We start from the raw sequence: 20,454 nt of genomic DNA on the forward strand, positions 1-20,454 counted from the left end.
AAAACAGTGCCTGCCCGTATAGATGAGGAACTTCCATCAAAACTCAACAATTGTCACGTTAAGTAGGTCACTGCGCGCAACACCGCGCGAAAGATAACACGGGGAATTGCGATAACACCAGTATCATTTGCACCTGTCAACATTGACCTTCGTACTGCAACATTTATCTTCTACGATCTTAGCCTTCTCTTTGTGTTAAGCCAATAGGTGATACAGCGCTGTATGGTCGAGGCTCATTTTATCACGTATATACTTTTCTCTGCTGAATCCTGGATGCTGAATATTATTAGAAAGGCAACATGATGTCGCCAGAATAATGCAGTCATTTTTTAAATATTTTCATGAACAAAGCACAGTTAGGGGAAAGTATTTTTTTATTGCAATGGTAGTTAAGCTGAATTAGGTAATCTTCACACCTAAAATATGGGGGGGGGGGGGGGGGAAGCAAGTAGTTACCTCAAGCTTCAGATCGTGTACCTTTTAATAATTAATACGAGAGAACTATGCAACTGAACAAAGTTCACTACTGGGAGGCCATCAGCAGAGCAGCATGTAAAGACCAACATATTACACGCAGAGCTTTTATATATTGGAGCTGCTGAGAAATTTTAAAAGCATCATGAAAAGTATGAGTTATTACCCTGAAACTAGAAACAGCGTACACAAAACGAAAATCGGATGAGTGGAGTGGTTCAGATCTTGACGGATATTAATTTTTTATCGTTTCGGTTAAAGATTTAAGCAAATTCTGGCGATGGATTCTTCGGAAAAGTTTTGTCTGATTCCGTCCTATCGTGTTCTGTCCGAGCTGATTCTCCTAGTGTAATAACTAGAATCCTGGAACCTAATATTGATTTTCTTTAAAATATTAAAAGATTACACCTACTAACAGCCGACTATTAAAATCAATTCTCTGATCAAGAAATATCAACAGTAGAGTTCACGGTGCACATGCTGAGATGTATGTCCGAAATTAAATTCTATGACTGAGACCTGGTTCTGCATCCGAGACACCATGTCATCTGAGTGGGTAGTGTTTATTTACCTGGCTACCAGAGAAACAGCTACGGGAAAAATAGCCATGCGGCGTCCCCCTAGCAGGTACTGCTCGGCGTTGACGGCGACCTTGAAGAATCCAAAGTAGACGCCGATGCCCACGCAGCCGAGCAGCATGGCGCTGAAGATGACGTAGTCGGTGATACCGAAGAAGAGGCGGCTGGCCGCCGCTACGCGTTCCGAAGTCACTTCCATTGTTTCCGGCTGGCTAGCTCAGCTACACCTGTTGGAGAGCATTCACGTGTTACCACTAAGAGTACCTATTACGTTGTGCTTAAAGCAAAGTTGGAGTCAATATCATAGTACACAGACATCAGTTCATACGGAACAGTATGTGGTGCAAAAATAACGAGCAGGAGCATATGATTGTCGTCAAAGGTAACCACGAAACACCGAGATACTGTGAGTTAGTGGAACCGCTTAGATATAAACCATAAATTCCTAAATGACAAATCATTATGTTATAACAATGTTCGGAATCGTTCAAAGTGGCACGGTTGTCAGTTTTTAGCAATCTCTGTGTAGCCGACGCTGGCGTGGTGCAGTAGTGCAGTGGCACATGCCCGGTAGGCAATCCCTTCGAATCCTGGTGATGGAAGAGGAATAGAGAAGGGGTGATGGAAGCGCAAATATCCTGATTATGCGCCAACACCAGGTCACTATCTTTAGTTTTTATGGCTCATTTGACTGAGTAAGGGCTTCTGGATTACGACTAGTGATTATTTCAGAGTAACGTGTTATTTCAGAGTAATGTGTTTTCCATAACGCCATTGTTCATAAGATCATGAGAAAGACAGTAATGACACTGTGCTCTGGAAACACACATCCCAGTTATCTACACTAAGCGCTATGCTTAACAGCCAACAGTCAAACTTTGGGACGAAAAGGGAGCGGTCGTGAAAGGCGAGGTGGGTTGGGAGGGAGGAGGAAGGGGGGAGGGAGGGGAATGTGAAGACAATCTTTCCCTTTGATAAAGTGTTGCTACATGAATCCCCTGAAGTAGTAACGCTGTCAGAGATCTGTGGAGAGTGGATATACGTTAAGAGACACAAGCAGTCACTACAAGCTGCTTCTGTGAAGTGTACTAACAAGACGCTAGGACTAGTGCTAATGTATTCACGATAATTATTATTGCTATTTGAATTAGTTCCATATTTTTGTGCATAATATGATCATCAGTGTTAAATGATTTTGGTACTCTAGGGTCCAGATGTTCTGACAAATTATTTAAGGAGTGGCTGATAACAAGGCTTCGGATAAATATGTATTAAAATGACAAAATATGTATCTGTACTATTTGCTTAAAAATATAAAATATGGAGACAATAATTTACTGTTTTCAAATAAACTACATTTTATTATCCCAAAAACAAACAATTTTATGCTTCTTCAGTCTCACTGGCATTATTTTTATTGTTACAATACACAATCACATGCTTTTTTTTTAATTTTCAAGATTAGAACTGTTTGTGTTTCTATGGAACAATACTTTTTATTGACTGAAAGATATTTCACGTGATTAAATTTGCGCAGTTCTGGACGTGAGTATGAAACGTCAAATTTGGCATCCATTCTTCCGCAAAGAAAACGCTTAATTATTGTTATCAGATTATGATTTTTATTTTTCACAAGTACACAGCCTAATTTTTGCTTTCACATCTCACCAACGGGACCTTTGCTTCGTTAGTTTTCATTTTTCTGCTTTCAATAAGCTTTACATTTTCCAGTGTCTTAATCTGAAGAGGTAAAAAAAAGTAATTGCTTTTGATGTATAGTAAATGACTTTTTCAGAAAGTTCTTTTACACTCAAAATAGAAGCAGGCCCAATTTCAAATTGAAAACTAATTCCTGTAATGTCACTGAAATGCTCAGAGTAGTATTCAGCTGCTTGTAGCCATGTACTCCAACATATTAGTTCTGGTTCTGGTGGCAAAATCATATTTGAATACATCTCTTTAAATTTTGGGATCCTACTGGGAACTTCCAAAAATATTTTCCTTTTAGGTTTGATATCAATCTATTAATATATTCTGTAATTTATACAGCTAATGTATTTATTCCGTGTGCCAAGCACGTTACATGGATCATTTCAGGATATAAAACATTTAGGACATCTGCAGCTTTAACCATGTAAGGCGCAGCATCGATAACTATCAAGGAAAGATTTTCGTGTTTTACGGCATTCGGCCATAAAACACTCCTAGCTTTTCTGATGTTTGGTGGTTAAATTTAGGACGTTCTTCACACGCCAATAGAAAAGATTTGCTCGATTCATCTTCAAATAGTCGTCCAGTAACTTTACTATCTGTACTGGACGACTGGTTTGCGAAATCTTTAATATATGTTTGTAATTTGAAATATAACGGTGGCTTATCCTTTCAATTTTTATGTATATTTACTATGTGATCAAAAGTATCCGGACACCACCAAAACATACGTTTTTCGTATTAGGTGCATTGTGCTGCCACATACTGCCAGGTACTCCATATCAGCGACCTCAGTAGTCATTTGACTTCGTGAGAGAGTACAGTGGGACGCACCGCCGAACTCACAGACTTTGAACGTGGTCAGATGATTGGGTGTCACTTGTGTCATACGCGAGATTTCGACACTCCTAAACATCCCTAGCTTCACTGTTTCCGATTTGACAGTGAACTGGAAACGTGAAGGGACAAGTACAGCGCAAAAACGTACAGGCCGGCCTCGTATGTTGGCTGACAGAGACCGCCGACAGTTGAAGAGGTTCATAGTGTGTAATAGGCAGAAATCTATCCAGAACATCACACAGGAATTGCAAACTGCATCAGGATCCCCTGAAAGTACGATGACAGTTAGGTGGGAGGGAGAAAACTTGGATTTCGTGGTTGAGCGGCTGCTCATAAGCCTCACATCGTGACGGTAAATGCCAAACGACTCCTCGCTTGATCTAAGGAGCGTAAACATTGGAGGATTGAACAGTAGAAACACGTTATGTGGAGTGACCGACCACGCTACACAGTGCGGCTATCCAATGGCAGTGTGTGGGTATGCCGAATGCCCAGTGAACGTCATCTGCCAGAGTGTGTAGTGCCACCAGTAAAATTGGGAGGCGGTGGTGTTACGGTGTCGTCGTGTTTTTCATGGAGGGGGTTGTACCCATTGTTGTTTTGCTTGGCACTATCACACCTCAAGCCTATATCGATGTTTTAAGCTGTCTCTTGCTTCCCACTGTTGAAGAGCAATTTGGGGATGGTGATTGCATCTTTCAACACGGTCGGGAACCTATTCATAATGCACAGTGGCGGAGTGGTTACACGACAATAACATTCGTGTAACAGACTGGCCTGCGCAGAGTATTGATCTGAATCCTACAGAACACCTTTGGGATGTTTTGGAAGGCCGACTTCGTTGTCAGGCCTCACCGACCGACATCGATACCTCTCCTCAGTGCAGCACGCCCTGAAGAATGGGCTGCCAGTCACCAAGGAACCTTCCAGCACCTGACTGAACGTATGCCTGCGAGAGAGGAAGCTTTCATCAAGGCCACGTGATACACTGTAATGAGCTATGAAGGGAAACTTATGTTTCAGTCAGTATGTATAGCTCTTGTTTACAGCACTTTCTGCAATAAAGGATTTATTATTTCGTATTCTTAAGTCTGTCTACGATTTCGATCACTCGTCTACATCTACATGTACATCTACATGGATACTCTGCAAATCACCTTTAAGTGCCTAGCAGAGTGTTCATCGAACCACCTTCACGTTTCTCTATTATTCCAATCTCGTATAGCGCGTGCAAGGAATGAACACTTATATCTTTCTGTACGACCTCTGATTTCCGCTATTTTATCGTGGTGATCGCTCCACCCTATGTAGGTCGGTGTCAACAAAATATTTTCACAGTCGGAGGAGAAGGTTAGTGATTGTAATTTCGTGAGAAGATTCCGTCGCAACGAAAAATCGCCTTTCTTTTAATGATTTCCAGCCCAAATCCTGGAATCATTTGTGTGACAATCTCTCCCATATTTCGCGATATTACGAAACGTGCTGCCTTTCTTTGAACTTTTTCGGCGTACTGCGTCAGTCCTACCTGGTAAGGATCCCATACCACGCAGCAGTAGTCTAAAAGAGGACGGACAAGCGTAGTGTAGGCAGTCTCCTTAGTAGGTATGTTACATTTTCTGAGTGTCCTGCCAATAAAACGCAGTCTTTGGTTAGCCTTCCCCACAACATTTTCATTGGGTTCCTTCCAAGTTAAGTTGTTCCTAATTGTAATACCTAGGTATTTAGTTGAGTGTAAGGCTTTTAGGTTAGACTGATTTATCGTGTAACCGAAGTTTAGCGAATTCCTTTTATCACTCGGGTGGATGACCTCGCACTTTTCGTTATTTGGGGTTAACAGCCACTTTTCGCAACACCCAGATATATTTTCTAAATCGTTTTGCAGTTTGTTTTGATCTTCTGATGACTTTATTAGTCGATAAACTACAGCGTCATCTGCAAACAATCGCAGACGTGTGCTCAGATTGTCTCCAAAATCGTTTATATAGATAAGGAACAGCAAAGGGCCTGTAACACTACTTTGGGGAACGCCAGAAGTCACTTCTGTTTTACTCGATCACTTTCCGTGAATTGCTATGAACTGTGACCTCTCTAAAAGGAAATCACAAATACAGTGACATAACTGAGACGATATTCCATAAGCACGCAATTTCAATACAAGCCGCTTGTGTGGTACAGTGTCAAAAGCCTTCCGGAAATCCAGAAATGCGGAATCGATCTGAAATCTCTTGTCAATAGAGCTCAACACTTCATAGTGAATAAAACAACACACGTACATAGACTAAGATAAACTTTTATGCTTGAAAGAACGTAGGCCAATAAATAAGACCATAGGTGTAGCGGCAACCTCGTCCTTATCAACAGTGAATGACATGGACGTGATGTTATACATACGACTAGTGTTCTACTTATGGAGGTGCGTGTCAGACGTTGCGTGTTGAATGAGACTCTCGAGTAGAACAATGAGCAAACGATTAACGCTGCAGGCTTACTATTCGCATCTCTGGCATTAACTAGCTTGCTTGACTGTAAGGCCTATTGTTTAGCGTTCCACGCGAAAGACAATCGAAAGGCGAAACAGAAATCGTAAAGGAACAGAAACCCTACAACGCACAGACGACGAAGACGGCATATAAGGTACCGTTTGTAAATTTGTTCGTGAGTTATTGCACCCTAGCTTCGGCTGATAGATTTCAAGGACGGTGAGAGCACCGACTAGCTTAGCCATCGATTGCGTTTTAGCTGCCTTCATATAATATCATGTTCATTGCTACAAACAAATACCACATTTGATAAAAGCGTGTTTATAAATGTGTTTCACGAAAGCTTGTAGCTTTGGCGAGGCATTTCCACTACAAGAGATTCCTGGTATGGAAGGGTATGTCGACAGCATAGACAACTTGTCAAAAACTGTCGCCCCCCTCCACCCCTCTCTCCATCACTCCCAAAACAGCATTTCAATGCTTCACTCCCAGGAAGTGATTTTGCTTCTTTCCCTCTTCCCAGAATACCTGGGAAGCAACACTAAAAGTCTTGCAGACTATCTCAAAGTCTAGTCTGCTTCAGATGGAGCGATTTGTGTTTCCGGCTCGTCCATTCTGAGGCCAGCAATGGCGAATTGAAGTGTCATTTAATGCATACTTTTATGCTATTACGCTTTAAAAAGATCAATTTTATACCACGTATTATCGAAAGTATAGATTTATGCATTTCTGATATAAAAATATGGACTAAACTTTGAAGTACGGAAAAATGAGGACTAAACATTGAAAACGGAAAAATATGGAAAATGAAAATTACATTTTCAGTCTCCAAATGACATGATTTATGTAGAAAGTTACAAGAAGAATGAAATAAATACGTAATTACATATTAATCCGGGCCCTACTGGTAACGTAATCTTGATTTTGGATACTTGCGAGTTTCGAATTTCCTACCTAATGCGTGTTAGAAACCTGGAAGGTTGAGACCCAGTTATAGATCTGAATCGAGGAACGTAAGTACAGATCTCGTTATATGACAAATCTTTGATCGTGCAAAACGAGCGAGTGCAATACTCGTTATTTTATCTGAAGTCTCAGTACAACTGATGATTGAGTTTCGCCACTGGAAACAACACTGCTGTTCTCGCAATGAGAACAACAAACTTATTTGTGCATCAGGTTACATTTTGTTCTAGTTGGTCACCTTATCATAGACAAGTCGTAAAACAGAGCAAAAGTTCTGCGAATCTAATTCAAAAGTAACAGATATTTATTACCCCTAATGATAAAAAAATAAAAATAAAAATTGTCTTAGAAGAATTTTCTCTAAAACTTCGAGCTGACGCGAATACTGTAAGAAATAACAAAAATTGTGGAAGACGCGTAATCAGAGTTAATTATACAAAAAGATACCACGAATTATAGGAAAATTAAACATGTTAAGTGGCAAAGTAAATAAACATCGAGCTGTTCAGAATGTGGATCATGCTAGTACAATAAGCGTTTTCCGTAAGTCATTCTGAAACAATCGGTTTTCAATTACATCGTTTTTTGCAACGCTAGTTTAACCTGAGTTTGAAAACCGCTCAAAATAGCAGGTTTATGGACAAACCGAGTTTCGGTATTTTACTCCTGTGTTTTCCTTCAAAAACGTAGAAATCGAACAACGATTGAAAACTTTGACTTCCTCAGTTTCAAGATACAGATAATCGTATAATCGAAATGTAGCAAATAAAAAGAAAATTTAGCCCGTCCACCGATCGCTACTTTTCTCCAGAAGTGATGACTGTTGAATACTGCAACGAATCGACAGTCTTCTCCTACTGATTTTAATTTTTTGAAATTCTGCACAGAAATCATGTCGTAATCGAGGATCATACGACTACCAGGGATTTAGGAGTAGTCAGTGGTAAATGGTGAAAACTGAGGCTGAAGAAATCAATTTTTCGTATTAATGCGTCCGTTTTCCAGGGCTACTAGCCGATAAAAGCATATTATGGAGACACAAGCAGCAGATTAGCTACTTTCAGTTTTATTGTAAACAACGAATGAACTGCTAAGATGTCAGTTTTCTCTTTACACGATGTCTCAAGCTTTTTGTGGCTCCTCCTATTCTTATTGTTTTAAAGGAAATGGAGCATTGTACTTCACTGGTACCGCTCTTCGTGAAATACCTGCAAACTAGGGATGGTGCCGTTCCGTAATATAACGAATTTGCTACATCATGTATGTTCTATATTTGCTATCTTTTATTGTAAAAGGACGCAACTTCTCTACTTCACTAGCAAATTTGTGAAGGTAATGAACTTCTGTTAATACGTTATAGGCCACGTTCTAATGCTTCAGTACAGCAAACAGTGTCAGTGAGATCATACACGTATTAGTCACCTTGAGTTGGAGTGTTTTTGAATATTAAACAATCTGATTTGCTCATGAAAGCACAGATCTGTCGAAGCCGGTAACCAAAAAATAATAATAAACGGTCTTGCCACACTTGATGTTTTAGAAAAATATTTTATCGCTGAAATACTAATAATCTAACTATTTTAATGTATTAACTAAACGACACACATTTTTAGCATTGTTTCACAACCTTTATTATTATTGTACCACCTAGGTTTCGGCTTATAACCCGATTTTCCAGAACACAACTGATCCCAAAGATGGAAATCATGCAAACGTAAACATATTAACGTCTAAGTTTTTCGAATCCAAACTTAAACTATAAAAGTTATCTCAGTTGATAATTCTAATACACTTACACATATATTTCACAAAATTCCTTAATATAGCAATTACCGTAAACAAGAATAAAGATAAATTGGAATGAAACTATGTGCATAGGAATCGGAATTTGTATCATAATCTTCTTAAGATTGCACTAGGATTCTACTCGTATGTGCAGGTTGAAACTTTGTGTAAAGGGTGTGTAACTAATCTGAGTTAGCTTATTCAGTAGTAAATGTGGAGAGACGTACGTCTGTGTTTCAATTACTAATATTTCTGAGTAAGATTTGCACTCTTTTCGTTTGTATGTAAGACTTCTACGTCTATTAAGTATTACATAGGAGAGAATCATTGTCGCCTTCATTCACAAATAAATAATGACAGAAGTCCCCACTTGTGTGCACATACCTGTATTTAAATGTATCTTTATTCATGGCTAATGTAAATACTGTCCTAATGAATTTTGTGAAAGTGATGTGCAGCTGTGTCAAAATTATCATCAGAGATAATTACTATAGTTTAAACTAAGAACTGACCGTCTAAGAAGTCGACTTGTTTATCTTTGACTGGTTCCCATGTTTGGGTTTAGTTGTGTGTTGCAGACCATGCAATATTTTCTCCAAAAGATCCTACCCTACCTTAAACACTAAAATGGGCGTTCTTACCGCCTCATCCATTCCCGAGTTATCGTTAAGAAGCTTGTGACATTGAACATTAGCAATGGAATATAGCCATTGCTAGCGCGATACACACGGTATAGGAAGCGTTAACCTGCTAGAATGTGGTGTTCAAATCGCGATGGGCTCACGCTTACATAATGTGGGACCATTAATTTGTCGACTAGAAATGAGGGAGACCGATAGTAAGAGAAAACAGGTTATATCACAACGCTAGCCGTCTTAATGTGGCAAATTCACATGACTCTCTCAAATACACGCTATCTTGGTTGCCTCTGTTCATACATTCGAGAGTCTTTTACTTCAGCACAAAACCGAAAACTCTGGCCAATTCTGACTTAAGTAGTTTCGTATTAGTTCATGATTTGGCACTTTTGTCAAAATTCCAAAATACTACTCCCTTTTGACCTACCGTCTGAAGCATAATGAACATTTTGAAAGACAGTGATGTTACTTTCGGCAAAGTTTTGGCCTCCAGCAGAATGACATGTCGCTAGAAAGAGGCTGGCGGTCTTCTGTGTGTCAGACAAATCACCGTTCATGTGATCCACAGGAATGATGGCGAACTTAAATCTATCAGTATCCTTCCAACACTCATTGCTCCACCACTAACCTGAAAATAAATCATTTAGACATCTGAACAAGCCAACTGACATCTAATATTGGAACGTACTAGTCTCGAACACTAAGTCAGACATGACCATTTATTTTGTACTTCACAAAACATTATCGGTTGTTCTTTCGCAGAATATAGTCGACAATCACGCTGATACATGTCTACCGTTCTCCATTGGTCCGCATCACTCGGAAGGAACTTGGGCGCTTATCAGTTATCTCTAAAGGAAAGTGTCAGCTAGTGGCGCAGATGGCCGTGAAATACGGCTGGAACAATGAGTTGTTGCTTCATTGTGTTTGCTGACAACTTACAGGCGTCTTAATTTACAACTACTCAGGTGACAAATGCTGTTTTATATTTGCTTTGCTAGGTAGATAATAGCAACACAAGGCTTCTTCACTTTAAACGCTTTCATACTGTATATGCACGAACAATGAGATACCTACAAGTATAAAGAATTATGAGAAAGAGGAATACTGGTAGCATATATTATGTAGTGTCAACGACGTCACTAGATAATAATACATATTTTGCTTCTCTTTGTTGAGAAGTATTGTGTAATTCTTCTTTGCCAATTCAGGTTTTTAACAAACTGAGTGACTGGATCAACGATAAACTTGAACAGATGTTACGGGGCATCCGCTCCGAACAAATGCAACGAAAGAAACGAACAAAACGATGGGAGGGGTCGAGGGCGCTTCTCAAAGAAGGGTGCAGGGGATGACAGAGGTTCAAGGCACTGTCTTGTCCTTGGGGTTGGAAACTGCCCCTAAAGGCAGAAGAAAAAGCAATGATGAAATGCATGAGAATGCAGGAGGCAATGAAAACCACTGCATTAATGAAACGTAGCTTGTATCCGTAGGACATTTGGCTTGTAATTTAAAAATTGTCATGAAGATCTCTCTATTGGATAATGATTTTGGAATAATCTCCTTTTCGGATGTCCCGAAGGAGACTGCTAAGGGGGAAGTGATCATGAGAAAAAGATTGAATAATAAACGAAAGGATAACATTCTACGTGTCGGGGCGTGGAATGTCATAAGTTTGAGCATGCTAGAAAATCTGAAAAGGGAAATGTAAGTTCACAATCTAAATATAGCAGGGGTCAGAGAAGTGAAGTCGAAGGAAGACAAGGATTTCTGGCCAGCAGCAGAAAATGGTATAAAGGGAGTAGAATTCGTTATGAATAGGAAGGTAGGGCAGAGAGTGCATTACTGTGAACAGTTCCGTGATGCGGTTCTTCTCATCAGAATCGACAGCAAACCAACATCGACAACGATAGTTCAGATATACATGCCGACGTCTCAAGCTGAAGAAAGAGAAAGTATACGAGGATATTGAAAGGATAATATAATACACAAGGGAGAGGAAAAACTAATAGCCACTGGGGGACTGGAATGCAGTTGTAGAGGAAGGAGTAGAAGAAAAGGTTACAGGAGAATATGGACTCGGGAAAAGGAATGAGAGAGGAGAAGGACTAATTGAGCTCTCTCATAAATTTTTGCTAGTAATAGCGAATATTCTGCTGAAGAATCACAAGAAGAGGAAGTATACTTAGGAAAAACCGTGTAATTTCATTTAGATTAGATTATGGTCAGACTGAGATTAAAAGTCAGTAAAGCGCACTCAGGAGCAGATATAGACTGGGATCATGATGCAGTAGTGATGAAGAGTAGGCCGAAGTTTAAGAGATTAGTCAGGAAGAACCAAAACCCAAAGAAGTGGGCTACGGAAGTACTAAGGAATGGCGAGATACAGTTGAAGTTCTCTAAGGCTATAGATAAAGCAATAAGGGATACCTCATTGGGCAGTACAGTTGAAGTGAAATAGACACTCAGAAAAGAGTAGTCACAGAAGCTAGAAAAAAAAGTGGTACAAAGAATGTAACTGTGAGGAAACCATGGGTAACTGAAGAGATACAACAGTGGATCGAAGAAAGAAATAAGTACAAAAACGTTCAGAGAAATTAAGGAACATAGAAATACAAATAAGGTAGGAATGAAATAAATATGAAGTGGAGGAAAGCTAAGACGAAATGGCTGCATGAAAAATGCGAAGAAATCGAAAAAGGAATGATTGTCGGAAGGACTGACCCAGCAAAGATCAAAACAACCTTTGGTGAAATTAAAAGCATAGGTGGTAACATTAAGAGTGCAACGGGAATTCCACTGTTGAATGCAGAGCAGAGAGCAGATAGGTGGAAAGAGTTCACTGAAGGCTTCTAATATATGTCTGAGGTAATAGAAGAAGAAACAGGAGTTGATTTAGAGGAAATGGGGACCCAGTGTTAGAACCAGAATTTAAGAGAGCTTTGGGGACATAAGATTACGGCAGAAGAGAATTTCGAAAGAGATTGGGGTAAGTGGCAACATACCGACTATTCACGTTGGTGTGTAGAATGTACGAGTCTGGTGACATACCATCTGACTTTCGGAAAAATTTCATCCACACATTCCGAAGACTGCAAGAGCTGAGATGTGTGAGAATTAACGCACAATCAACTTAACAGCACAGGCAGCCAAGTTCCTGACAAGAATGATACACAGAAGAATGGGAAAGAAAATTTATGATGTGTTAGATAACGTTCAGTTAGGCTTTAGATAAGGTAAAGGCACAGCGAGGCAATTGTTATGTTGCGGTTGATAATGGAAGCAAGACTAAATAAAAATCGAGACAGGTTCATAGGATTTGTCGACCTGGAAAAAGCGTTCAACAACGTTAAATGAAGCAAGATATTCGAAATACTGAGAAAAATAAGGGTAAGATATAGGGAGAGACGAGCAATATGCTATATGGGCAAATGTCAAGAAGGAGTAATGAAAGTGGACCACCAGGAAGTATGTGCTCGTATTAAAAAGGGTGAAAGAGAAGGATACAGTCTTTCGCCCCTACTGTTCAATGTATACATTGAAGAAGCAGTGATGGAAATAAAGAAAGGTTCAGGAGTGGAATTAAAATTCAAGGTGAAAGCATATAAATAATACGATTCGCTGATGACACTGTTGTCCTGAGTGAAAGTGAAGAAGAATTACGAGATCTGCTAAACAGAATGTACAGTGCAATGAGTACAGAATACTGAGTGAGATTAAATCGAGGAAAGACTAAAGTAATGAGTGCTAGCATAGATGAGAATAGCGAGAAACCTAATATCAGGCTTGATGATAACGAAGTAGATGAACTTAAGGTATTCTACTGTATAAGCATCAAAATAACCAATGACGGATGAAGAAAGGAGGACATCAAAGGCAGACTAGCACAGGAGAAAAGGGCATTCCTGGCCAAGAGAAATCTCCTGGTATCAAAAGTAAGCCTTAATTTTAGGAAGGAATTGCTGCGAATGTAACTTTTCGAACACAGCGTTGTATGGTAGTAAAACATGGACTGTGGGAAAACCGGAACAAGAGAATCGAAGTATTTGTGATTTGGTGCTACAGACGAATGTTGAAAATTAGATGGACTGATAGGGTAAGAATTAGGAGGTTCTGCGCCGAATCGGAAAGGAAATGAAATGTGGAAAACAATGACAAGGAGAAGGGACAGAATGATAGGACATCTGTTAAGACACCAGGGAAAGAATTCCTTAGTGCCAGAGGTAGCTGTAGAGGGCAACAACTGTAGGGGAAGACAGAGATTGGAATACAACCAGCAAATAATTGAGGACGTAGGTCGCAAGTGCTGATCTGAGGTGTAGACGTTGTCATACAGGAGGAACTCGTGGCGGTCCCAACCAAACCAGTCAGAAGTCTGTCGAACATTGTAGATAAATTAAAACCGTTGTTGGTTTGTGCGTAATTTACAGGTCACATTACTGCGCAATACGCCTCGACTGCAAACATTAAGACACTAGAACATCTGTCCGACTCTTCCAGACTCCACGGTGACTCCAATGCACGGTATGTCTGGAGACGTCGGAAAGACGGACACAAAACTTATAAATCACATACAAGTATTACACCGCAAAATGTTTCAAATGGCTGTGAGCACTATGGGACTTACCTTCTGAGGTCATCAGTCCCCTAGAACTTAGAACTACCTAATCTTAACTAACCTAAGGACATCACACACATCCATGCCCGAGGCAGGATTCGAACCTGCAACGTTATCGGCCGAGCGGTTTCAGTCTGAAGCGCGTAGAACCGCTCGGGCACTCTGGCCGGCGCTATTACACCGCATTTAGCGATTTTAAAGTCTTCTGCGAGGATAACTAGCAGTTTTGGCCTTTCATGAATAAAATACTTTCACTGTCCTTTGTAGGCTAAGTTACTGGTAAAAGTCGATGTGTTCAAATAAAAATAGGTGTGTATTCACTAAAATCTGATTATAGTATGAAGCGATATTGTATCCAGTCATTGAGGTTAACAAATTATGAAATTATTCTCGAATATTGGAAAGCCATTGCACAATTAATTTACTAATTAAACTATAGCGATAAATTAACATTTGTTATTTACCACATTATAATGTATAAAAATGGAGATAAAATTCTTTCAACTGATTGAACCTAGTGTGTAACAAATTTATAATGAATCCCTTGGTTTAATTTGCCTGGCGGCGTATTGAGGCTTAAGTGTAGTACATGAAGATTATCAGTATGAGACATTTGAAACAACGAACTGGAGATGCATTTCATAAAATGTCTGTAACTAGTCTGCATAGTATGTTTCATTGTATGTAAGAGAGCTGGCAGCAATTCTTAGACTTGGAGATGTACTGCTTTGTGGTTCTATCGTGATACCGGTTCCATGACATATCGCACATTATTAATAAATTGGCTTTTCCACAGAAATGTTTAAGGACCTTATTCACCCTTTATAAATATAGTCTTTTAAGACTAAGGAAATTTTATATTTCGTATTTATATATAGAACAGTTTTTGTTGTTCAGTAATTACCACGCAAGAATCATTTGCATGTCTATTGTACATATTCACAATCACTTTGTTTTACAGACAATCATATTCCATAACTGTGCACTGAGATTACTCGGCGACAGCGACCCACATGCTATGCATTTGATACGCTGTATCTTCGATATCCCTCAAAATCTTCTGACAAAAAAGATAATTATTTGACAGCAATTGTAGCCACTGCTTCCTCTTCCATAGAATTTCGAATGTTTAAAATTAAGTACAACTACACAGCACAAAGATCTGTGATGAGGCCTACACTGTCTCAATCACATAACAACCGTGATACTGCTATATATTTAGCAGCTCTGTCACAGAGAGTTGCAGAAAGTCAGACTACCTGTCAAATATAAGTGTGATGACGAATAAAATAATTTTATGAACACCTCAATCAGCTAAATGTATGCTTACGGATATGCTTTAACTTACAAAATTTCTGAACCTTCCAATACAACATCCCAAATATGTATTTTCGAGAAGAATTTCCATTTAAACCTTTAAAGATACCATTTTGCCCATTATTCCATTTCAAAATCTGATGACATTGTCGATTGAGTTACATTCAAGTATTTTCCAACTAATTTTTGTATTTAATATTCCTCTCGAGCTAGGCAGTTTTCTTGAAGCGCATTTAAACAGAAAAAACATATTTCGCGATGTTTTCTAGAAAAACATTGTACCTATGTTTGAGGAACCCAATAAAACTTTATATATCATAGGTTCATAGTATGGTTTCGGCCATAGGTCATGTCATTTTACAGGTATAACTGCGATTTATGTTCTATCGGTTTGTTTTATACTGAAATATTATTTCTAATCAGACAAACGTTGTTATACTGTATATTACTGTCATTTTATTTAATATTTTCGTTAAATTTCTCAGATAGGCATTTCCGTTAAAGGCGTTATTACATCTTCCTAGATCTAAAAATTTGTTTACCTATCTTACCTAGCAGATCCCACTACGCGTCCCTTCATTGCTTGGTCATCAGTCGTATACGGTGCACTTTTTCGCTATCGATGCACGTCTTTGTGTAGAATGGTTTGACGTCTCAAACTAATCAACGATAATTTGGGACTGGATAAGCGGGCTTCAACCATCTCCTGTTGTTGAAGATAGCCGAAGACATTTTGCAGAAACTATGGCGTAGTCTGTAAAACACATTTCTACGATGTATATCCGCTCGTTCGTCTGCATGCCACCTTGGTACATTCGAAGCTCTCAATAATAAAATACGTTTTAATTGATTCAACTATGTGTCCTTGGTGTAAGGTTTTAGACTGAGGTGACAGAAGTCATAGACAAGCTTCTAATATCTACTCGGACCTCATTTGCCAGGGGCAGTGCAGCAGCTCGATGAGGCGTGGACTCAACAAGTCATTGGAAATCCCCTACAGAAATATCGAGCCAAACTGCCTCTACAACCGTCCCTAATTACGAAAGAGTAGCTGGAACAAGACTTTGTGCTCAAACTCCTATCTCGATTATATGCCATAAATATTAGATCGGATTCACGTCGAGCTATCTGGATGGCCAAATCATCGCCTCCAACTATCCAGAATGTGTTCCAACCAATCGCAATCAGTTGTGGTCCGCTGACATGATACATTATCATGAATAAGAATTCCATCTGTGTTTGTTAACATAAAGTCCATGAATGGCTGCGGATAGCCCTCAAGTAGCCGAACATAACCGTTTCAAGTCACTGATCGGTTCAACTGAATCAGAGGACCCAGTCATTCCATGTAAACACATCCCACGCCATTATGCAGCTACCACTAGCTTGCACAGTGGCTTGTTGACAACTTTTTGGTGCAACCAATTCGGTCCATACCCAGGAAAGACGCTGCAGGCGAAGTCGTGCTGCTGCGTTGGGCGTCTGTGTCGTAGTCCCTTAACGCCAGATTTCGCAGCACTGTCCTTAACGGTACGTTCGTCGTACGTCTCACATTGTCCTGCCGTTATTTCATGCAGTGTTGCTTTTCTGTTAGCACTGATAACTCTATGCTCACGCTGCTGCATTATGTCGCTATGAGAAGGCCGTCGGCCACTGTATTGCCTGTAGTGAGAGGTAAAGCCTGAAATTTAGTATTCTCGGCGCACTTTTGACACTGTGGATCTCGGAATATTGAGTTTCGTCTCAATTTTCGAAATATAATGTCCGATGCGTGCAGTTCTAACTACTATACTGCGTTCGATGTCTGCTAATTCCCGGCATGCGGCCTTAATCACTTTGTAAACATTTCTATATGAGTCACCTGAATGCAAATGACAGCTTCACCACTACACTGCCCTTTTATGCCTTGATTACATAGTAGTACCACCATCAGTTTATGTGTATATCGCCATCCCATGACTTTCGTCACCTCAATGTATATCGTATTAACTAAGCAAAACGGTTTTTCAGTCTAGTTACACACACTTTATCAATACTGTATGACTTAGCCTTCGTGGTATAAGCCCATTTTCTACACAACTGATCCCAAAGGTGAAAACCAAGCATAGATATACACGTCAAATTCTTGGTCTGTAGATTCTTATTTCAAACTATGTTCTCATTAAATATTCTTGTGTCCCTAACAAAAGTCGAATCTGATGTTATTTGTTTCGAATTCGCTCGCGGATTAACGACGAGGGCTGGGAATTGGCCAGCCAGTAGGTAACTTTCAGGTGATTCCTCACATCCCGCTAGGTAATTACCAGTCTGAATCCCACGTCCCGGCTCGGATACACGTTGCGCAAACAAACTGAAAACGTTCTCACACTTTAGCGTGAAAGCCAGAGAGATGGGGTACATAGAGGGATTAATTACATTACCTTTGGATTACATTACCTGTTGGATGTGGAAAGAGGCAAAGAATGTTTTTCTTTTTTTTTCAGTGAAAGCTTGATTACCTTCTCTCTTAAGCGACACAGAGTGAATCCTAGGGGTTCAAGGAGAGAGTAATGACCTTAGAAGTTCAGTCTCTTTAAATCGCGTAGAGTCAGTCGTGGTGGTATACTCTCCTTAAAGTCACATAGATTCACTGCTGGGGAGTTCAGTGATAGGCTGATGACTTTCGAAGCCACATAGAATTAGTCAAGGGTGTTCAATGAAAGACTGATGACCTTCTAAATTTAGTGTCTTTAAGGACACAATCGTCATAATCATTGTCATCGGCATTACAATCGAAACTGATATTACTTACTAACTGTCAACTTCGAACTGCAGCCGCTTGGAAAGTTTAGTTTCGATACTTCTTTTTAGATTACAAAAAACGCATCAGGCTATTTGGAATCCACTCCTTATTTCTTTTGCTGTCTAGTGAGCCAAAATTCAACTGCCCAAGATACTAAAATCGTTTGATCGTATCAATTCATTATTAATTCCGTTTTAAGTGTTTATTACACTTTACTTTAAACGTGTCCCTGACTGTCATGCCTACTTCCAACGTTTACGTACACTGTTCTTCCATTAGAGGTTAACGTTTTTCTCCAATAACGGCAAACAGAAACACAACATTAGGAAAACGGAGACGAATCAGTATGTTATAGTACTATAAATAGATTATTGTTTTTTGTAACTGACAATTTCTGTGTGTTTCCTCTTCTCTTCTTTAAACTGTACCGAAATGCGCGGTTACAATCACTAAATGAAGAGAAACTAATGTGGTAAGTGGATAAAACAGTAAAATGGATATATTTTCATACTCTGTCGATTTAAGATATAGACTACTTGTCACCTTATTTCTCAAAGCACTGCACTGTCTTCAAAATTGGTTCAGAACATGACCTAAAATGGTTCTGTTACCACGAAGTATAGTCTAACGATAAATAATAAGTGTAAGACCATTTTAATCCTCAATCTCCCGAGTAGAGTGTACATTAAACTTCGACAGTAATACAGTTGTCATCTGCAGAGAGAAACACAATCATCCTACATAACATAAAATTTCTAAAGTGGGGTTTCCCCAACATATTTGCAACAACATACCGCGAAGGTTTCACATGTCTTTTGAATCTCATAATGTACGGCTAGAACAAAACTTACCTCAAATAAAGATCGGGTCTCGAAGAAACAGTAGGCTCGTTGGAGCGAATGCGAATGTAGAATCCGTAGGTCGTGCGCAGCGAAAGACACTACACGTTTTTGAGAAGTCGGTTGCACGTTACTCCATGGGTGGTTTAGGGAGATCAACCGGCGAGTTCGGTATACATACGACAGACTGGGCACACGTACTGCTCGTAAACTACATTGCGGGAAGAGCCACTGTGGCACTGGGACAAAGGCCAAGCCCTAAAAAATCTCTCCGTTTACTCAGACGTGTGTACGACAGTTTGCTTGCTCACTTAAGGACGTCGGTTGCATCATAAATTAAGAGTGTCGAGTTCTCTTAGGATGTGAGCTTACCACTTCCATTGTTGACTCAAGGAGACGTTCCACCTGTGTTGACAGTATTCATCAAGGGCGCGGCCCAAGTTTCTGTTTAGATTTGTAACAATTTGCTACTTCACTATCCTTAATGCAATACAATGCCAGTCTTTTCTGTCTGTTTCGTAGTGCGAGAAGTATTTCGCCATATTTCGCAATGCTTTTCGACAACAGAATAGCAAATAACTGCCTACTAAACATTCCACTTCATAAGCATCGTGGAGCATGCGTGCTGTCGGTCTATCAATAATCGTATCTTCATCTGCGGATGGAATGTAATTCTTCTAATATATAGTTAACCTTCAGTAGCACTGCCTTATTTCAAAAATGAAGTTTTCCACTGTTTCGCAATTCAGATGTATGCTTCAAATCGCCTGATTGGGTGACTGGCGCGACTGCGAAATCTGCCTCACAACTGACATTTGTTGATATATGCTGCCGAAACTTCGTACACCGTTCGACATTGTGTGTATTGGTAAATTTGTACAAGGCAGCATAACCCTAAATCTATCAAGTCTTAAGCGGTTTGAACAATTAAAATGATAGTTTGAGACTGAAATGCACTTGCACCAAACATTCACCATTTTCAGACTGGCAGCTAGGTGTGTAGCTAGTAGATAGTGAACTAATCATTGTCGTGGCACGTTGCCATCATCAGGATTTTATTTTCTTTGAATTTTATCAAAAATGTCAGCAATATGTTTCATTCGCTACGTGAAAGAAGAATCTAGCATACGTTACGAAAGTATTGAACAGTTTCTTCCGCTTAGCCTCACCAACTATAAACGTCTAGCATCAACACTGCTGGTGAATAATTCAAAAGGTTCAGATAGAAACATCAGGCCAACAGTTTCTTTATAGCGCTTGCCGAATTGATACATGGGTACTTGAATATAGCCAGGAAGATTGTCAATGTCGTAACAGCTTATGATGATATAGACCTCATTAAGTGATACACTCTTCCATTATCGCGCTATACCCACTTTTCTCCTAGAAGATCTACGTCTAAAGAATGATCCTGACACACTCGTATG

At 39.6% G+C, this 20,454-nt stretch overlaps 1 protein-coding gene across 2 annotated transcripts in view; it reads right to left on the bottom strand.

Annotated features, from left to right (window-relative positions):
- LOC126284566 (sodium-coupled monocarboxylate transporter 1-like) overlaps positions 1–19,316 on the bottom strand; it is a 420,449-nt gene extending 401,133 nt beyond the window's left edge. The window contains exons 1-2 of one of the 2 annotated variants that reach the window (XM_049983578.1): positions 19,040–19,250; positions 1,046–1,279 (exon numbers count right to left, since the gene is read on the bottom strand). In XM_049983578.1, coding sequence (XP_049839535.1) covers positions 1,046–1,251 — 206 coding nt within the window. In that variant the 5' untranslated portion in view covers positions 1,252–1,279; positions 19,040–19,250. Of the gene's footprint in view, positions 1–1,045; positions 1,280–19,039 lie in introns of both variants that reach the window. The other variant, XM_049983579.1, reaches the window with a different exon arrangement.
- Positions 19,317–20,454: the final 1,138 nt, after the last annotated feature.

The sequence above is a fragment of the Schistocerca gregaria genome, chromosome 8, assembly GCF_023897955.1.
Source record: "Schistocerca gregaria isolate iqSchGreg1 chromosome 8, iqSchGreg1.2, whole genome shotgun sequence".
NCBI lineage: Eukaryota > Metazoa > Arthropoda > Insecta > Orthoptera > Acrididae > Schistocerca > Schistocerca gregaria.